At 43.3% G+C, this 22,305-nt stretch overlaps 1 protein-coding gene across 5 annotated transcripts in view; it reads right to left on the reverse strand.

The window, feature by feature from the left end:
* pde4dip (phosphodiesterase 4D interacting protein) overlaps positions 1-22,305 on the reverse strand; it is a 76,537-nt gene that overhangs the window by 44,260 nt on the left and 9,972 nt on the right. For all 5 annotated transcript variants that reach the window (XM_080006862.1, XM_080006864.1, XM_080006861.1 and 2 more), the window contains exons 4-5: positions 2,404-2,514; positions 156-232 (exon numbers count right to left, since the gene is read on the reverse strand). In XM_080006862.1, the coding sequence (XP_079862988.1) occupies positions 156-232; positions 2,404-2,514 (188 nt within the window). The remainder of the gene's footprint in view (positions 1-155; positions 233-2,403; positions 2,515-22,305) is intronic.

The raw sequence follows: 22,305 nt of genomic DNA on the forward strand, positions 1-22,305 counted from the left end.
AGCCTCAAGGTTCAGGGTTAACCCACTCTGCCTGGCAGACTCGGGATGAGTACTGGAGGGGAGTAAAGTGGGGCCCTTCTTCGGTCTGGGCTCGAGTTTTGTTTTTAGCGACAGCAGTTACCATGGCAGTGACAGCAAAACAGAAAAATACTCACAGGGCTTTGTCCAAAAACTGCTGCTTCTCTTCAAGCTCATTCTTCAGGCTCTCCACTTCAACCTTCAGTTCAATATTCTGGAAACAGATATTTATGCAACACTGAAACCATGAACTGATGGGAAACTGATATAACATATTCTATCTTGATCATTGAGAACATATATTTACATACTATTTACATGTATTTGTTTATAGATTAGTTCTAAAAAAAGCAGAGGTAACAGGTCAGTAAAGCAAATAAAATATTATATGATTTGGTTATAGCAACTAATGATCAGCCTGTTATTTTGTGTAACTACTGTAACGACATTGCATTTCTCATTTGCATGTACGCGCACCACTGTTCCTTCATTGCGTGTGAAAGTTATCTTCTGCCGAACAATCCCAGCTCTACCAAAATCTCCCGTGCCCGTGCATATATCTCAGTACCAGAGCGAGGCTATAAAAAGCTCAAGGGGATCGAGCACCTGCTGCGTCGGTCTCTCCAGTGTAACCATCCACCGCTGCCCTCCTCCTGGAGCACAGCAACACCGACCATTTTAACTTCGGGCACGGGGGTCTGGCAGGCACAAGTAAGACAGCGCTGCTTTTCAGCGTCCTCAGGTGCCGGGGGTTAACTATTCGGATGATGGCCGATGCTGTACCGTGTGTTGCACGGGACTGGGATGGAAGCCCTGTGCTGCTGTAGTGAACTACATGGATTTACTGCACCGTGTTCATGTACAGCAGGACGACTATCTGAATACTGACACAGAGATTCAACTGAACTCAAGTGTCACTGGGTATCTAAATGCAAACTCCTACGCTCAACATGCATGCAGGCATTCATGCAAACAGTATTTCCAGGCCCCAGGGTTTGGCTCTAGCCCTCATGTCAGTTAGTGGATCTATAATGACTAAAAGAAAATAGGTCAGTCGGGCACTTAAGGCTATCCTCTCTTGGTAGTCACATGGGTCTCTGTAGATACTGTGGATGGTCTGCTCTGTCCCATAATAATTGTAGACATAAACATTGTATGAATTTTTACTTATCATAATGAAATTCTGTAATAACGGATATAATAAATGAATAATTTTATTATAAAACGGTGTACTTTGCATTTGCAGTGCTTTGCATGTTCTTTGGGTGTGCGAGTAGAGAGACACATGTAGATTACATGCATAAACACTTGGACTTGTTTTTTTTTTCTGTTTTTTTGTTCCCATTTTTTGGGGGGGTTTCTGTTTTTTGTTGTTTTTGTTGTTTTTTGTTTTTGTTTTTTGTTACTCTGCTACAGTAGTTCGCCATCCTCAAATGAGCTAGTCTTTCAATCACTACTTTTAGTCAGAAATTCCATCAACAGAGTGCCAGTAGACGAGACAATGATCTTATTCAAATGATCGGTATTATGCATCATTTAGTTGTCATGAACACAAGGTCAGATGGAGGACAATCACTGGAAAATAGTGTTGCTGATCTGTCACTCATAATCTGCCATATAAATTATGCCAATTCAATTAAATAAATTACAGGATATGATTATGATTGATATTCCATATATTAAGGGACTCTAATACAGAATTGGGAGATGAGTTTAGCAGCACTATTGTGATACTATTTGAATACATCCTGTATTCTATACCCACTGTGTGCAAAGATTCAGGTCAGTTGGATGAGTTGCTGACTCTTGGCCTTTCCCTGGAGGTAGACTGGCAGATGGATTTACCGTCATCTGATTGGTTGGCTTACCATGTAATTCAATCAGCAGCTGCTACCTTTACGCCTTCACCCAGTCCTATTCGGTCACACTCACATTTCCGTCTAGTTTTATGGCTCTCCAGCCCTAAAGTAGCTACTGAACGTATTCTGTCACTTCTACTCATTGTAAGCCTGTGTTATAGGCAAATATACTCTAATTTACCATATCGCAAGCATTATATGAGTATTTGTATTGGGTGCACATTGATGATATGTTTATGCATGATATTATTCTTAGTTCTATGACTGTAAGGGTTCACCATTAAAACAAGGGTTCATCTCCTTTCTTCTTTTCTCCTCTTGTCAGAACTTTGTGAGTAGCAGCATGTGTGAGTCAGTACCCATTACACGTCAGGCATCAACACCAGGGCTGCACTACACAGCATCCAGAGTGAACAAGTATGCGTTCTGCATCGTTGAACTGCGTCCGCCGTACAAAACACACACACACACACACACACACACACACACACACGAAGACCAACAACTGACTTAATTCCTTACTCACCCTCTTGTACACGTTGTCGCTGCTCTCCTCATACTTCTGCTGGATCCGCTCCTCCAGGAAGTAGATTCTCAGCTTCAGGCTGAAGTTCTCCTTCTTCAGGTCGTTCAGGTGCTGCGAGATAGTGCGGTAACCACGGAAACCACAGTTAGACATGGCAATGGGTGGTGGTTTCGCAGGGGGCGTCCAGGCCCCCCATTTAGTGCTGCATAGTAACTAAAACAGGACAGAAGGAGGAAAGAAACAACTAGACGGCGTAATAAAATGCTCTTCTAATCTATTCTGATGGCAGGTAATATAGAACAACTAGTAGTCCAGAGGCGTGTTCACCATCAGAAGACATGAGCAAAGTGCTGGTGAACACTTCAGGGGACATTAGACCCCCCTCGCCTGAATATGTGGTGGGGGGGGGAGGGGTCAGTGGCGGCACAGGGGCAGTGAGGGATTACAGTGGTGTGTGTGTGTGTGTGTGTGTGTGTGTGTGTGTGTGTGTGTGTGTGTGTAGTGGGGTCTTTTTTTACCCCCAGGAAGTCATGCCAGGAATCTGAGATAGAAGTCTGACACTGAGAGAGTGTGCTGGATAGTTCACGCACCCAGGAGCCTATTTAAACCAAGGTGAAAAGGGTGAAAAATTGTATTATCTAGTGGATGCTCTTTGTCTGGACCGGACTGTTAGAGCATCTCTGGTTTCCTCCGTGGCTGATTTGAGGCATCTTGTGAGCCGTATGTGTCAAATCTAATGTCCAACCTCGCTGGGCAGCAGCAGCTGCGAGCATCCCGAAAATATATTGTACAGCCATTTAAGAGAAAGAGAGAGGATAGCTACATGTTGTTTTGGTTACAGAAAAGAAAATGACCAGAAAGGTCAAAGGGTTTTAAGGTTATTGGGGCATTCTTTTGCATAACTGGGAATGGGGAGTCAATTATTTCACATATTTCACATCCTGAAAGGGTACACTGCAGAATGATGCGATTTCTCCGGCAGTGGTTCTCAATATGGGGTTTGGAGACCTCCCAGGTGTCTAACAAGAGGTTCCAGGGGGTCCCCAACAAAAGTCAACTTCACCTTTATTTAATTTACAAGACCTAAGCACAATTAAAGAATGTACAATACTAACTGTTTTGGTCATAGTTACACTGCATCTCCCTAACTATAGCATAGACAGGTATGGACATTTTAAATACATTATATCTAACAGTAAAAACATTTTCAGATTGGGATTTCAGAGACAAAATAGTATGGGGTCCATGGCTAATGCGTATCAAATTGAGGGTCCATGATGTGAAAAAGGTTGAGAGTCACTGCTCTGTATCGCCTTTGTTTGTAAACACCTGGAAGTGTTGAAACGTGAGTGTGTCTGGGCATGAGGGGGCGCTGCAGTCCTTCTCTCCGGCTGAATTCACCTGAGCTCACGGGGACCCGGCCCAAAAACGCCGGAGCGCTGCAGCGGCCGTCGCTATTTATAGAAGCTGTGGCCCGCTGGCTGTCATTGTGGAATGCTCACCCGAAGTGAGCACGGTGCCACATGCACTGACACATAGTGTGGGGGATGATTTTGACGCACGCACACACACACACACGCACGCACGCACGCACGCACACACACACACACACACACACACTTTGTATGTCAACAGTCATGCACACATACATAAAAACTAGGGCAGTCACACAAATGTTAGTTGGCGATTGTCATACAAATAAATTGCGTTTAATTATTTAATTGTCTTTCGTCTTACCACCATAATAGTTGCAAAAAATAAAACTTGTAATAAGACATGTCTCCCTATTGCAGAAGAGCAATTTATTCGCATTGGAGATAACATACGTCGATGAATAAATAGCCATATACATAAATATAAATATATACATGATGGAAACCTTATTCACGATCTATTTATTGCGACATTCCTAACGTCGGTTGATGATACAGCTTGTATGGAAACAAAACGTTGAATTCTGACGAAAAGAAAAAAAAAAAAAAAAAGAGATCTCACTCCGGATCAAATAATTGCTATTGGGCTATGACGCAATGACTGTGACAGCTCGGATGAATAAAACACAGGCGCGCGCGCGCGCACAGGGGGAAAGCATAACGCAGTCAGACGGAGCTCATCCCGATCGGCCACGAAACCAGGGGAATATTATCTGTGACAACACTAATACGAGCGCGGCGCTAGGGAGCGACTTTGGCACCGTCTTCAACACATTATCCACGGCTATTTGTCACTACTCCAGCTCCGCGATCCCGACAGCCGCATGACCTAAACACATAATGCCTGCGACCGCGCTGCGCAACACTCTCAATTTGACGGATTTTGGGGAAAACACGAACCGCAGCAGCTCGTCCAAAAATCAACGAGGAGAGATTTATTTTGTATTTTTTTGCTTTGTTGAGGGGGGCGGTGTCATAAGCTGCAGATGCTTTGAGACGCGCTGTGTGTTGCAGAGTTCAACCGATGATTCGAGGGGACGCGCGCAGCGTAAGAGAGAAGGAAAAAAATATATATATATATATGGAGAAAAGGGAATTAATCAGAGCTCCGAAAAACAATACCGGTCGACAGATTTGGACAACGCGCAACGACCACAACAGCCCGTCCAGAGGCCACGCACAAGAGAAATTACTGAATTTATTACGGCGCATCCCGGCGTGCCCATGAAAATCACTTTAATTCCACTGGACTTTTCCAGCGTCAGTGGATAACCCAATACTGTGGGAGGAGGCGGGTGAGGGAGGAAAAAAAAAAAAAACAAAAAACAACACAAATTTATAAGGACATTTTTTTCCAGGCTTTTCATTTTCACTCCTTTTGAATTGGACCCCACCGCTCCCTATTATTTAGCAATACATCCAGGCCCCCGTTATTAGCATCAAAAGGGATTAGAAGTTCAGAGCTGATTATCTGGGTACCAGGGAGAGCCCACGTCACACGCTGCCATTTCCCGGGGCCACTTTCCAGCGGCGCTCTCACCGGCCAAGGCTGTCCCCTGTCCCGGGGACCGCGGGCCGCTGTTATGTTGCCACGGCAACACGGGCGGCGGCGGCGCCCCAAACAGTTTCCCATAAGCACCGCCCACACTTTCGTCAACGCGTCAGGAAAGCTTTGATTAACAGTTCAAACGCGTGTTCTGGGGAGGGGGGGAGCTAGAGGCAGTTTATTTGTTCTTTTGGTGTGTGTTTGTTATGTGTGTGTACATATTCACTTGTATGTGTGGGTGTGTGTGGGTGTGTGTGTGTGTGTGTGTGTGTGTGTGTGTGTGTGTGCAGTGGTAGAAGAAGCGCTCCAAGGTTTGACTTAAGTTAAAGTACAAAATACGCACACACAAAACAACTCCGGTAAAAGTGAAAGTATCACATTGAGAGTTCTGCTTAAGTACAAGTAGATAAGTACAAGCTCTAAAATGTAGGCTCCTTAAAGTATTAAAAGTGAAAGTACTTGTCATATTCAGTCTATAATATGGCATTAAGTACTACTGTAGAGATGAGTGCCCAGCATATCCTCATTTGTCTCTTTTGATAGATATGGATATAAATCCTGAATTAAAGAATTTATGTACGTGACATGAATCCATATTTTCAAATCTAAATGTATATAAATATAAATTCAGATTGAAAAAGAAACTAGATGTGGTCGAGTCAAAAGTATAGATATTTGTTTACTCAAAACATAGTGTGGTCAAAGTGGAAAGTCTTTGAAACTGAATATACTTGAGTAAGTACAGATAGTAGAACATGTACTCAAGTACAGAATCAGAATCAGTAAATACTTTAATAATCCCAGGGGGAAATTACTCTTGTTACAGCTCCAAATCTACATACAACATATTTACATACAACATATAATAATTATTAAAAAAACAGATTTATATATAAATATATATATAAACATATCTATATGTTATAAACATATCTATATAGAGTGTAAAATTTACAGTTAAAAATGTGCAAAAAAAAGAAAAATACTTTTTTTTTTAAATACTTGTACTGAGTTACTTTCCACCTCTGTGTGTTTGTGAGTGCATGTGAGTGTGTGTGGGGGTAAACGTGCCCTTGGGTCGGACAGAACGCTGGAAGTCTCCTCATTGCCAGTAATAGGAGCGGTTCGATGCCAGCATGTGAGACATTTTCCAGCCTGGCCATCCGGCGCTGCCAGAGCCTAATTCTATTCTGCAGGGAGAGCTCTGATTGTGTTTACTATAACGCTGTGGCACAACGTAGGGCTAGGTTCAAATCTGAATTTGTGAAATCAAATTAAGCCCTGATTTAAATCGTCGATAGTGCCAGAGTCCAATATGTACTGTAACCCAAATTGTTTAAGGCCAGAGACAAAAATAAGCTGGAGGACGATTTTGATTGTTAAAAAGTCCACAGTAGCCAATAAATTAAAAATAGATTAAAAAAAAAAAAATCTAACAAATTTTGAGTTTTAGTACTAACTGAGCAGCTACGAAGACACGATTAATAGTTTTATTGAATTGCCTATAAGTTAATTAGCGCTACTAAGTTTCATCCTGGAAAAAAAACAACATTCAAACAATCAATGATATTGGTTTTCATATTATAAATGGTTATATGATCATTTCATGGTGCTACTGTGGGCTTTCATTGGCAATCAAAACTCAAATTTCATGGCAGGGAGAAAGTTGGTTGGTCTACAGGGCAGCGTATCAAAGGGAACGACAGTCTAAATGTGAACCCCATTAACTTTGACCACACACAAAATCCATTTCGAGCTTAGTTCAGGTTCACTGTAAATGATCAACGTAAAATAAACACAAAAAGCCGAGGATTGTGCAGTAGACATTTTTCAAAAATTTATACATTTCACAGATGAAGATTAACAGGGGGAAAGGACCCCAGTGCGAGCTACGGTTCCCACGCTGTTAGAAAAATACACTATTCACCTCTTCACAAGTGCATAAAACAATCCCATTTCTTTTTCACTTAGCTGGTATGATATTTATCTCTGTTTTTCCAATGACGATTCACTGCTCGCACCGCAAGAACCATAATGATGTAAAAAAGATCCAGGCTGACATTCAGGAACAACACACAGGAGGAAATCAAATCCAACAGCAAATGAACATTCCGACGACTTCATGTTTATAGACTGAAACTAAATGTAAAGTGAGTTGTACACGTGCCATGTATATCCTTTTAAAATACTAGTACCATAACCAAATGACACGAGTTTCTTTCGTATTTGTATTTTGACTATTCTTCTACATTTGAAGACAAAAAGTAAAAAAAAAAGTCAATGTAAAATACTAGTTTTGCACGGAAATGTGTAAAATACTAGTTTAAATAAAAAATTCGAATTTACAATATAGAAAACTGCAGCAAAACAATGTGATCAAAGCAGTGATTCCCGACCTGGGGTGACCAAGATCACTGGGGGGTCACGAAGCCTTGAACGATTTAAGGCTTATGTTTTCTAACAGTTAAATATTGGTCCTAATAGTTAAATATTGGTTAAAAAAATACACAGCTGTTCACAAATCAATTGTAACAAAACCCTTGAAATTGTGAAATTGTGTTTGACCTAATGATAAAATAACAGGAAAATGATTTTTGGAAGGGGCCTCTCAGATTGAATCAGGTTTGATTTAGAGGAGCTCAAAGGAAAAGAAAAACTGTGTCCAAAACCAGTTAACAGTTGTATTGGTTAATATCGCCAAAAATAATTACAGCCCATCTCGTCAGCTAATTAATACTAAGAAATATTCTTCACATTTCTGTGTGGAGGTTGCATGTCCTCCCCGTGCTCACATGGGTCTCCTCCAATACAAAAAAAGGACCTCAATTAAAAACATGCACAACACTTTCCTGTCTTGTCCCTGACCACAACATGGATCTACACCTGGAATAAGTCCCCGGGTGCCATCAAAGTGAGGGCTGCCCACTGCCCCTGGCTGCCCCCTGGAAAAAGGACAGCTGGGATGGAACAAAGGCAGAAGCTGAATTTCTCCACCCACCACTCCCTGTGTGTGTGTGTGTGTGTGTGTGTGTGTTAAGTGCATTTGCACCTATGAGACAAATTAAAATTCTTCTTCTTCTTAAATACTTTTAATCAATTGGTGGAGGCCTAAAACTGCTACGCTTACCTCTTTGCATAAATGCTAAACAATAAAGAGGGGGGGCAGATGATATCTGAATTCAGCTTCACCTCCTCATCTCCCTCCACCCTTCTTTCCCCTTCTTTCTCCTAAATCGTTTCCATGTGTGGTGGCAAAGAGGGGTGCCAGCAGCATGTGAGAGGATGGTGCAGTGTGATGTTCCTGTAAAATGGAGGGCACAATGGCGGTGGGTGGTGGGGGTCTTCCATCAGTGCCAGCCTCCAATCACAGTGTGCGTTGGGACAGTAATGATGGAGGATGTTCGATGGCTTTTCCAGCCGCTCGGCCAACCTCAGTGTGGTCAACAAAACAAACACTCACACACACGCGAACACAAAAAAAGGACCCTATGGCACACCAGGCCTCTGCTGTGACACACCTACCTCAATGTATGCTGTACACACACACGCACGCACGCACGCACGCACGCACGCACGCACACACACACACACACAATTGATTACACTACTCTTGTGTTGTCAACCTCTGCATCTCCATGAATCATTCACTATGTATGGCTTTTGTTCTGTGTGTGTGTGTGTGTGTGTGTGTGTGTGTGTGTGTGTGTGTGTGTGTGTGTGTGTGTGTGTGTGTGTGTGTGTGTGTGTGTGTGTGTGTGTGTGTGTGTGTGTGTGTGTGCGTGTGTGGAGGACAACTTGGTGAGCTCTCGCCAGCAATCTGCGGAAGCCCCATTGTTTGCAGGAAGGAGAGGGACACATGGCCAGTCTTTGTAATCGACTCGGCCGGCCTGTGTCGAGTTGAAGGCTTTGCATTTTTCCATGACCCTTAAATAATGCCAAAAGAGAAAAGGGCATAACAAAATCAGGAACCGAGTGTCCCTTGCAGCACAAACACAGACAGCCAGATGTCCATGTGGTTTAAAACAGGGCTGTGCATTGGAAGTTATTTACCTCTCCCAATGCGGGGACGAGGTAGTGCCCGCCAAGGGCACCGACAACAGAATGAAATACGCTGTTTATTTACTTTTGAACCATATCCCGGCACTGTTTGTATTTCTGTGTTTCTGTGTTTGTCTAAATCCTCGAAGTGAATGGAAGACCAACTTATCAGGTTCATGAAATGATGTACAGTGCAAGTATCATGGATTAGAGACTATCCTTTTTTTTATGTCTCACCCCTTAAATTAGTTAGTCAGGAAAATCCAAACATAAACAAGGACGTCTGGTTATTCTAATTTGGTCCGTTTAAAGAGGCCTGTCTACACTCTATTCTTAACCAAAGAGTCCGGAGGCGACAGGGCTTTTTGCTATTCTTGGTCATCGCATAGGAAACTCAGCTGATGTCATATATTTTGTATGGGACTGAGAAGTAATAAATAGAGTATCTAATGTGGGGCAGGTTAGATGTAGAAGCCGCACTGTCTGGCTCCGAGTGCCTTCTGGGCTTAATCAGCGAGTGGGTCCAGTTTGCATCCTGCCCACGCCGCAATAAACCTACACTGTATATCACACATGGCTGCTGCTCTAGAGCTCCAGATACGCCGATATGGAACAGCGCGGCCACCGCTCGCTGCGAGGTGGAACCAAAGCTGTCCTGACCGAGCACTTTTATTGGACGGCCGACTTTAAAAGGGCTGGAATTGAAACCAGGCCTGCGGGAGCACCGTTTGGACCAGGATCAGATGTTTCAATGCTACTTCCTCTGTGACCCGGGCCGTCTGAGATACCTGACCCCCGGATGTGAACCTTTCCCTGGGCAGGCGGTGACGGATAGCCCTCCGCCTGGAGCATCGGTTCATGGTGCAGCGTGATACTCCCACAGTGGGAGGAGAGGAGGGGAGTCAGGCAGCTCCTGCAGCCCACAGCGCCACCGCTACAAACAAAACGGTGCGTTGATGCCCAAGTTCTATTGGAGTGGACTTATTGGAGTTCACTTATCTTCGCTTGCTTGCTGTGCTGCACGATTTCTGATGCAGTGTGTGTCTGCTTTTCTGCCGAAGGCTCCATGGGGGGCAGGGAATCAAACAGTTTCAGTCAACACGGCTTAGCACATGAGCATGAGATCTAAAATTAAATCCATTTTTTATGACACTCCATTGATCATTCTATGGATCCATTGAGAGGTGTGAGCGCTGTGACTCTGCCAGAGAGGAAATGACCTCATTCAGCGTGGGGGGGGGGCAGAAAAGCCCTTTTCCAGCTGGGGATCTTCACGCATGAGGGAGAGTGTGCATGTGCGTTGTGTGTGTGTTGTTTATAAGCATGTGAGTGAATGCTTGACGGAGAGACAAAGAATTTAAGTAGGATAGGGCTAGAAGTATATATATATATTTATACATTTAGAGCTTGATTTGTTTTATGAATCTATAACAATAGTTTGCACCATAGAATTCATATACATGAGTATGCAGGCACATGCTATACTGTATGTGTTCAAGTTTCATCTTAAGGGGGTGATGCGGGTATCACTCTACAGCAGTTGGGGGTACAAAGGGGATGACATCATGCCGCTGACCACATCTTCAATCACTAGGACGTGATGGAGTTTTTCTCTCTCTCTCCATCCTCCCACTTTCCTACCGCACACAATGATTCATTTACACTCATCTGTCAGGACCAGCCATTCTAAATATTGGAGCAAAAACAAAAATAACGCACAGGCACATACATACATACATGCATACATACATACATACATACATACATACATACATACATACATACATACATACATACATACATACATACATACATACATATAAGTACTCATGATAGATAAGATAAAATGAACAAATGCAAAGCCAAGATATGCCCATGCCCACATTGTCTGTTTCAAACCTCTGTCTCTATGAGCTGCCAGGACAAAAACATGGCAGACGGATGGGCGATGGGAGATGTCTGTTTTCTGTGTGCGGGCACACACTGGTGCTCAAACCTGTTTGTGCGTGTGTTAGTTCACACAAGAAGGAAAGAGGAAGTGATAGGCAGATGGCTGAAAACTGACAATAACAATATGAGAGTGATGCCTCTGCTGTCTCTCACCGAAATTCTGCAGTGCACTTTTTGGTTGCGCCAACGCCATAAAATCCGTACTTCATTATCTTGCAAGCTATAGTTGAAACTTTTAAACCATTTAAATAGAGAAGAGAAAAAGGATATATTCAGCGTACAACCAGTTCCACTTTTACGTCCACAGTGACAACCCATTAAAACCTTTTGTTTCTCTTCTTCTACTTGCATATGGCTTTTGTAACTGTTAACCCTTTGAGTGGAAAAGATTTGATCTTTTCCGGACTGCGAGGAACCTTGCTCAGCTAATTTTTTACCCCCCCTCCCCAGCCCCACACATACACACCCATACACACTGCACTGCCAGAGCTAATCAGTGGCGGTCAACCCACACACCCATACAGAAATACACACACACAGAAACACACACAAACACTGAGCATCTGAAAACAGACAAAATGACAATGCACTTCTCTTCAAATTAATCTGCACGCTGGGCCCAGGAGGCACCACAGAAAGCACGAGAGCCTCAGTGTAAAAACTTCATGTCTAAACACAGAGTCAGAAGCGGACCGTCTCTGCAGCAGAAGGTCATACCTGCTCCGACGACGGCCCCCAAACCTACAGAGTGCGCACGCAGTCAACATGGGCAAGGCCAAGCAAATACTTTCCACGGTTTTGTGTAAGCAACGATAAACATGTTATGTCTAATCATAAAAACATGTATTTCATGTGATGGCATGGGCAGCGCTTTTGCAGCCAATGCCCAGTTTTCCCATGGATGTATTTCAGAGAGAAGGAGAGAGTCTGTCTCTCATTTCTCTGTGTTTATGCCGGGTCTAAATTATGGTATCAGGTTCTCCCCAAACTGAACCAACTGCCAACTGTCATGGCCGACCCTCCCATGCAGGCCACTTTTGTCTCTGGGAAGTCGTGTAACCCAATCTTTGCCCAAATTTCTGGCTCTCCGCTTGAATTCTTTTTTGCCGTATAGGGAGAAAGCCAGAGAGAGAGAGCGTAGACAGTTCCTAAAAAACAAACACAGACCCTCGGAACAAAGTACAGTCATTTTTTTGAGTCTATATTAAAAGCAAAGGAAACGGTGCCGGCATAGCTCTGTTTTGTGAATGAAGCCCAGCTGACAAACAGAAGACCTCGACTGCGGAGACGTCAAGATGCATCAGCGTGTGTGTGTGTGTGTGTGTGTGTGTGTGTGTGTGTGTGTGTGCATTCACAAGCATGTGTATAAATAGTATTTATGTGTGTATCTCTGTTCATGTGCACACACATACACACGCACCAACAACACTGTGACCACAGTAATGACAGGGAGATGGAAGACACATCTCCATATCACTATAATGCACTCGGTGCCCTCAACTCTCTGTGAACCACTGAGACACATGCAGCATCTAAATAAGCCACAGCAATATGAAACACATCCCATAGATGGCAATATTACAGAAGACAGGAGGAAACAGAAGAATAGATTATTCTAAAACTAACACCAACCTGATACTATTCTGTACATGTGATTACTGTATCAGTTGTTACTGTGTTATTATTGAGTGCTTGTATAATGGTAGGTAAAAATTGCATTGTAAACTTTGTTTACCTACAGTAATCTCACGTATACTGAGTCTCTTTTCCTTTCCACCTAAGGTGGTTATTGTTTCATAAAACTGTATATTGGAAGATAGTATATAAATAGTCACCTTTTTAAGCTAAAAATAACAACCAAACCAAACACAAAAGATCAGCACATCACTGATGACTTGGCAAATATATATATATATATATATATATATATATATATATAAAATTCTATTGATTCCCCAGATGTAGGCATATATATATATAAATATATAAATATACACACACACACACGCCTACATCTGGGGAGTCAATAGAATCCAATAGAACTTATGATACACAGTTTGGGAAAGTGGTGCATTTGGAATGTTGACATCGTCTTTCCACATCTTGTAAAAATGTCACAATAACACATTGAAATTGCTATTTTAAACTTTAATTGAAAATGTGAACTTTTTTGTGCATTTGCACTGACAACTATTGTCATAGCATGCTAACAAAATATAAAAAGTCTGTTTTATAGGGACTGAACGACAGCACAAAGTGTATACACACAGTAACAGCACGACACTGGTGAAATATATTAGTGTAATATGTAATCTATCATCGCATTAATGTCATTACAGTACTCAGCGTCTGAATTATCCTCCAAGTGTTCCCATGGTACTTAATGCCAAAAAAAAGAAGGTTGCAGGATCTGGGATTCACTGGAGATATTGCTTTTGTTTCTTTTTTTTTACCCCTTAAATACATTAATTTTTGAGGTTTGAGACTTTGAGACGGAAAAATGACAACTGACAGTTGAAAAGTAATGGCAATGTGCTTGGAGAGTACAAGAAGTCGGTCTCCACTTGTGTGTCCGGTTCACTGGATCCATGCACTGACGAACCGTGCGATAGACAATGTCTTGCACACGCACTATAACTGTATGTGCTAGTGCTTTCTCTACTGTATGTACTTGATTATATATACACATGTGCGCGTGTGTGTAATGCATGTGTGTCTGTGGACACTGGAGCAGTGCCCTGCTTTGTTGTCAGTGGATGGAAATCAAAGGGCCGGGCAGCGGCGCCTGCGGGCCCCCGCTGCACTGAACCATCAGCTGGGTTGGGGTTGGGGGACTCGGGTGGGGGGGGGATTCAGGGTGGGTTGTACAGAGGGAAGCATGACGTGATGGAGGGAGGGGCAGAGGAAAAGAAAGAAAAGGGAAGAAAGGGGTGGATGGGGAGATAACAGAGCGATGGGAGAAAAGGATGGTGTTTGGAATGGGAGAGAGGGGAGTGAGAGATGATGGGGGTTGGTGTGCAAGCGATAGGGGGGACACAACAATCACACACACACACACACACACACACACACACACACACACAAACACACCTACACAAACACACACACACACACACAAACAAACATGTGCCATTCACCTTTCACTTACTAATATGCTTGAGTATTCATTCATACAATTCTACACACCCACACACATTTCCCACACACAAGCACAGTTATAGGCCAAATACAGCATTGCAAGAAGATGTCATATATGATACAAGGAAAGTATGGGATGTTCTGGCATTTATTTAAGATATTGGGCAGCATTTAAGTGAACTATTGGTAGGACTCTGCAACTAATCCGACCTGAGTGCATTTTATTTACTCTGACATGATTGAACAGCACTGTGACTATGGACTGTGTTTATCTTGTTTGACTACTGCCAAAATGACAGTAAGTAGATCTGTACAGCCGGCCAGCCTTATCATCTTAAGCAAAGAGAGGACATTGGAAAATATTCTTGGTATTTGCCGGGGCTTTGATTCAAGGAATTTCAAATGTCTGAGACTCACGTCTGTCTCGTCCTACACTGTGGCTCAAAGAATTTGATTTGGTTTCACTTATGGATTGAAGAAAACACGTTTACACGAGGAACATCACCTTTATTCACCAGAAAAAAAAAAAGTTCCATTATTTTCAGTGTAATGTCTATAAGGTTGGAATGAAATAAAATGCTGTGAAACGTCATGTCATTGCCAGCTGATTTGTGTGCTAACGCAGGGAATGTTTTGGAGCCGCGGCTGTACTTCATTAACTAGCTCCACTTTACCTTTCCCTGACAAATTCAATAAATGTTCATCTGGTTCCAATTTGGCCCTTGTTAGCGATAATTGGCCTGGTATTTACTAACACCAGTACTTAACACGGGCTGGCACGGGCTGGACCGGGCTGATCCGAGCCAGGTTACAATCAAGGCTCTGGGTTTGTTAGGTATCTGCCGACCGTAGTGGTCCTGCTCAAAACCTGGATCAGGTCACATTTTCAGCCTTCAGCAGTTTTCTTTTCTTCGCTTTCATTCCTTCTTTGTCCTTTAAGACTGACGTTAACGCACTTTGACCTGTTTCTATTGGTTCTCCCTCGTCTACCTTGCTCCCATAACGTTACATACATAGTGTTTCCCACGGAGAGGAAGAATAAAGGCTCGCGCTGGACGGCCGGCTGCCCAGCATCCCCGCCCCCACCCCGCCCGCCGCTAGCCAGGGTCGCTGCGAGATGGTTCAATTCTAACGTTTCACTGGCAACGAAAATATTTTCACAGGGGCGGAGAGGGTACTTGGGACCGAGGCTTTAAAAAAAAAAAAAAGAAGAATGGGGGAAAAAACAACCGCTGATATGTTTTAAAACGGGGATTACTGCCTTTTCCCCAGACTCACAGGCCATTTCACTCACAGGATACACTGCCAGGTTTGGAGGGTGTGGGGGGGTCAGGATATGAGAAAGAACATGATCTCATGCCACGTACGACTCCCCAGAAGGGAACCATGTGCCCTGAGAGACTGATTAGGTTATTACCTATCATGACCTCAGATAGTTAAGCTACGAGGGCCGGAGTCTCGATGGACGGCGGAGCCACACAAACCCTAATGATACCAGAGTGCACGAAAAGGCTGGCGAGCCTCCTCTGTACGGTATTTATGTTTTTCTCAGTAGAAAGAAACAAACGACCGTATCTAGCGAGGGAGAAAGTGAGAGTTTAAGGAAGCGACACGTTACTCAAGAGGATAACTAACCAACAGAAAAGCTCTCAGGTTTAACAGAAAAAAAAAACAAAAAACAAAAAAAAAAAAAAAAAGTGATGAGAGTAAAAGTGGATGATGAAAATCAGGAGTCATCCTTGTTGCTACTAGTCATCCTCCGGTTTCCCCACTGGAGGCAATTATTTCATTTAAAGGCTCAGGCACAGATACACTTAGTCATACAGGCTTACGAAGAAGCACCTGTCCCAAAATGCAGCACAGCAAAAACTCTCAATTACAACACCCCGCTCTAATGCGTGGCTTCCAGGAACCCCTCATTGGAAATAAATGATACATGGGCGCGTCTATTTGAGTTCCAGGTTTTGTATTTTTTTTTTTCTATCTCATTCATTTCTTATTTTTTTATTATTTTATTTTTTATTTTTTTCCTTTTCCCCTTCCTCTCCCATTTTCTGGCAAGTGCTCTCTGGTATGCGCGCAAGGGGTTGAGGAGAGGAGAGGGGCTGCGTCTGACTGTTCGGAGGTCTGCCGTGCACATGTCGCTCTTTCACAACCCCAATATAACCGATCCCAGTGAAGCCGGAGAGAGAGAGACGGAGGGACGGATGGAGGTAGGGAAGGAAAAAAGGCAAGAAAGAGGGAAAAAACTGTGCATTTGTACAGTACGTGTGAGGGACAAACGAGATTTGAAAAAAAAGGAATAAGAGAGGACCCAGACAGAGAGGGAAAGTGGAAAAGAATGTAAAGACAAAAGAGAGAGAGAGAGGGGGAAAGAGAATGATACAAACAGTGAGATGGCTTTGATTACAGACAGATCTGGTCATTACCAGCCCATAGAGACGCTGTGTAAAGCAATAACAAATGGAGACCATCAGTCAGCCCATCAGTAATAGGTTACAACAACCAGTGGGATGATGGGAAACACACCTACTGATGGTCGGAGGAGCGAGACTAAAAGGATACAAAAGGAACCTTGTAAAAATCTAGATTCAATTTCCTGTTGCTAATGAATAGGTGTTTCTGATAGAAAAATACCGCACTGCCAGTTCCGAGGCAGCCGAGCAGACAGGGCAGCGCAAGCCTCCCAAAAAGACGTCCAACTAATGAACTTTCGCCAGGATTTGCGGCGGATACTGTACAGTGTTTGATTTTTATGCATTCTCGCTGTGGCTTGGTTCTTGTCCCGTACGCCCTCATCTGGAGATTCCCTAAAACCATGACCAAGCCCCCGAACTTTTCCGGAGTTGTGTTTTTTTTGTTTTTGTTGGCCAAGTTTGCGCTGATTTAATTAGATTTTTATCGTGACTTTACGTTGACTTTTAGACATTAGCTCTCCCAGTTCATCCTGATTCACGATGGGACAACACGCACTTCGTCTTTCTTCATCCATTGGAATTCATTAAAGCAAATGCTTCTTTAAAGTGGAAGGTTCAGCGTTGAAGTCCACTTTTATTGTTTGTATCAGTTTACCGGCCAACAGTCGATTTCCACAAAAGTAGAGGAACAAGGATTAGACGGACCAACCTGATGTTAAATACACATGAAAACACCCTGGACACACTTAACCCCCGGGCGCCGCTGCGAGGTTGGCAGCGCACTGCTGCCAGACACATCAGATACTAGGACTAGGACCAGAACTACGATGGGGAAATGCAGAGAACCAGTTTCCCCACGGGGATTAATAAAGTACATATCATTATTATTATTATCTCCAGCTGCTGAATAACCTCTAAGGGCAGACATTTGTTTTTTAATCCTTTTCTGTTGTTTTTATTTTGTTGTTCATATACATTTTTAGAACGTTTTGGAACCGTGATTATGCAGATTTACAGCACGTACTTACGGCTGTGGTTTTTCTGCCTCTCCGACCCCGGCGGAGGTGGTCGGCCTTGTTGTCAGGTAATTGCAGAGGGTTAACCGCTGAATATCGAAAACGATTCATAAAATGTTTTATTTTTTTTGTTCTTTGGTTGTAAGTGCTTCCATATGATCGATAGACTCAGGAGAGGAAATGATGAAATGTAATAAAAATATATTTTGGACGCTAGAAAATATATTGTATAACAAGGCAGTGAAACGGCACGTAAAAACACATGAATACACCAATGAATGTTCTTAAATTCTCTCTGAGACAACTCCTTCTCACACACACTCAAATACACACATACTATACAATGACATTTGGGGCACATGTATACACCTTACACATACATTAATGCAACCGTTGAGAAACCAAATAAAACATCATCTCTCACACATTACACTACATCAGGCCATTTCCAGACAGTATTGTGTGTGGGGGTTTTTTCGACGGGGGGCGACATAATGCGGATAATAGCCGCATTACCGTTGGGAGCGGAGTGGAAGCAGATTACTGTACACATTAACCGAACAATTATCATCCATGACCGACACCATGATCAAGTCAATATGTCTTCTCTGACCCACTGGAGAGGAGCACACATTTATTGCTCACGGCTGGGATCAATTAACCAAGTCTAGCAACTACGACTACCATGTTCCCCTCCTCCTCTCTCTCTCTCTCTCTCTCTCTCTCTCTCTCTCTCTCTCTCTCTGTTTGTCTGCCTCTCTCGCTCATTCCCTCACACCCCCACCCCCCTAAAATCTCTCTGGAGCTCCTTTCTTCGTTCTCCATGTGGTGGCGCTAGTGTCGCTGTGGTGCGTTGTGTAAACCCTCACCAAACCCAGGGCAGACGCCACAATGTTTATGTTTTCATTGTAGTTTTACTGCAGTTACTGAGCTACTTAATAGTTACTTATTGGTGTCATTTTTCGGTCATGTTTTCGACACATATACTGAATTTGTCAATATTCATTTTTTGGCATAATAGATCAAACTAATGTGTGTGTGCACGTGTGTGCGAATGTGTGCGTGCGTGCGTGAATGCATGCGTGTGCCTTTGTGTGCGTGCATGTGTGTGTGTGTGTGTGTGTGTGTGTGTGTGTTTGTGAGGATTGCGTGTGTGTGTGTGTGTATTGTGCGCGGATGTGTGTGGATACCAATTTAGCAAATATTTGATGAGAAAAACGATCACCGACATGCCTGCCACCCTGAATATAAAAAAAAACAGCAAACGCCGATGTTCATTTTTGTCTACGTGCCGTGTGTATTGGTGTGTAAGACAGCTAAGTATTGGCCCCGGTAGATAATGCCGCTGGCTGATGCTGCTCTGTATCGATCTGCAGACTCTAAGTGTGTCTGAGTGCTGCTCCAGTGAAACCTGAGAGTACCGCTGTCGGCAGATCTGTTCAGCCGGATGTCATGTACCCATCAGCTCCTCTGAACGCAGGCATGTTCAGCACCACACAGGTCAACAAGGGCACAGACAGACATCAACACCTGTAATTAGTGAGTGATTGGAGTACGGGTTGAAGGGCTGAGGGTGAAAACAATCAGAAAGAAGGTGCTTGTTGGTGCTTTTAAACTATGTTAAACGATTACAAACCTGTATTACTTCAATTTGTTAAGGTTCTTTTGCGGGGAAATTCCCTTGTCTCAAACGAGAAGGTCAATACCCATCTCATCCCTGTGTGTCATGTGCAGAGATTGCAAGGGGCTTCACGTGAACTGTGCTAGCTCAATGCATGGCTGCAGGGGGAATCAACTAGCCGAGCTCCTGTGAAATTAGGGAAATACACCTTCCAGCTTCTCAAAAGCTGGATTATTTAAGAGATACATCCTGAGACAAGAAGATTTCGTTAGCTATTATGTTCGGTTTAAAAACTATTGTGCATAATCTCTGTTGAAAGACATTTCACTGCATGTATGTATGAACGTATGTATGTGACAAATAAACTTCTTGAATGAATGAAATTGGATTTGATCTTCTCGGCTGTAAGAGACAAAAAAAGGATCTCCCAAAAAAAAACTAGAGTATCCCTTTAACAAATTGAAGTAATCCAGGTTTGTAATCTTTTAACATAGGTGAATTTCCAATATATATCTTCCCAATTTACTGTAATTTCAACTTTTTCAACACATTTTTCAACCAATTTGGTTGAAAGAAGCACAATCTATATATAACGCCCTCCATTGTTAAACGTTGACTCATTACACCCCTTCAAAATAACAATTTGGAAAACAGATTCCGTTCCGATTCTAAGATATAGATATCTATAGACAACACTTAAGAAAGCAGCAAGTACAAAGCGGAATGACTGAGTGGAATCATCATTCATCTGTCGTTTTTAGCCCTTGCTCGACGTGGCTCTCTGTGTTTGAAGCCGATCCGGAGCAAAAAGCCCCATAAAGCAGTGAATCCGAGCGAACAGCTTTAGCGGTTGAGCAACACACACAAACCATGCAGAGACCCAATTCTGACCTATTTTCAAACAGCATGACAAAGGAAATCACATGGGGTGAGGGCGGATGAGAGAGGATAACAGGTTTTAGGGATAGCGAATTAAAGTAGGTGCTAATTCCCCCTCATGTTAACTCCGACCCGAAGATATGAGGTCTCAGGGATGTGACCGAGTTTGGGTGTACATAAGTTATGGCCTACATCCCACTGCTGCCACTCTGAAAAGTCAATCCTGCTCTTTCAGACCTTTCATGGCTGGTGCAGCTTTTGAAAAGTGAACATTGAGGTCAAGGGCAAAATAACAGATTAACAACCCTAATTTGTCCTGAGGTTTTAATGGCCAAAATTATACTCAATCCTCCCCTGCTCTATCAATCCAAGTGTCTCTGTGGTCAGTTTGAATTCACATTTATAGGCCGACATGTGCTTTCAATTTGTCCAATAGACCAATAAAAGCTATATGAGAAAGAGGTATTTTGATTTGGTGATATTTAAAAAAATAAAACAGAAAACCCCAGCACAGCGGAGGAGGGATGTTTGACAGTTACAAACGCTGCACTGGCAGGTTCATGTTTCTGCCACAGAGCCAGGAGAAGACTGATTCTTTTAAGTCACACACATACCCTTCACATACACACACACACACACGCACGCACGCAAACCATAACCTGGATTCAATAATCCAGACTGCTCTATTAAAATGAGGGGACCAATCTGAGCGCTCCGTGCTCCGGCACTGTCAGAAGAACTTAATGTAAAGCTGCGACGGCGGAGAAAGGTCAACAAACTTTAATCTGCTCAGTCAGACGGGGGAAAAGTTTTCAGACAAGAATCGAACTGTTATGTCTCTGGCATATTTCATCCATCACCTGGTCCCCTTTGCTACAGTGTGCGCGTGTGAAAATACTCCTGGCGGAGCACCACCTCCACGCGCAAAAACATGCAAATCTGATGTTTACATTCTCGAAACGCTCCCTCTCCTCAAATGTCTTGCAGAGCAAACCTATATGTCATCGACTTTTCCTATTTTCGGTAATTGTATCGTGGAGCTGAAAAGCTTCGCCGTGCGTCGCATAATGCGCGCTGCTTGGGTCGGAACCCGCAGCGGTGACTTTCACAGCGTGTGTGTCTCATTGATGCTGTACTTCAAGGTTCCCTCCTCCTCCTCAGAGTCTGTATCTGCATACGCTGTAGCACGAATCAGCCCTTCAAAACGCCAGTGGGCCACTCGCTGGCTGGCTTCAAAAGCCAAGCAGCCTGGGCGCTGCACCGTACCGGAGCCCGCTGCCTGCGATCGCACTCTGAGAGTCAAAACAGCCTGAGCACAGTTTCAGCAGCAGCTCTGCCCGTTGCTTCGGGTGCGTGAGATGAGGTTCACTTTGGTCGAAGCACGTGCGCTGTTACGGTATGTGCACTCGGGGATCTTTTGGGGGAAACCGCTGCTCTGAGCAGCCATTTTGTTTATTTACACTTAAAGCGGAAATCCGTCCCACATTTCCATTCGAGATTGTAACGTTTTCTTTTTTCTTCAACATCCGGGGTCACCCTCGTCTTGGTTCGAAGACGATCACGTTCTTTCTTTCCAGAGTACGTCTTCTTCTCGGCGCTCAATTTGGTGTTTTTATCTAATCATTAAAAATCAAGAGTTTGTGATTTTTTTCTGAAACTTAACCTAAAAAAACAATCTATCATCAGTGAAAACTTAGTTATACACAGATCATTTTGACCAAAACATTGATTGTGCTGGATGGAACCTTTTTCATACCTTTTTCTCTGGATCGCCAGATCTCAGTATTTCCAGACCATGCTAGTCCGATTTTCTCTTTCCTGGAAACTTGGAGGCTTCTTAATATTCAAATAGTCGATGGACATC

Source organism: Zeus faber (assembly GCF_960531495.2).
Source record: "Zeus faber genome assembly, chromosome: 1".
In the NCBI taxonomy this organism is placed as follows: domain Eukaryota; kingdom Metazoa; phylum Chordata; class Actinopteri; order Zeiformes; family Zeidae; genus Zeus; species Zeus faber.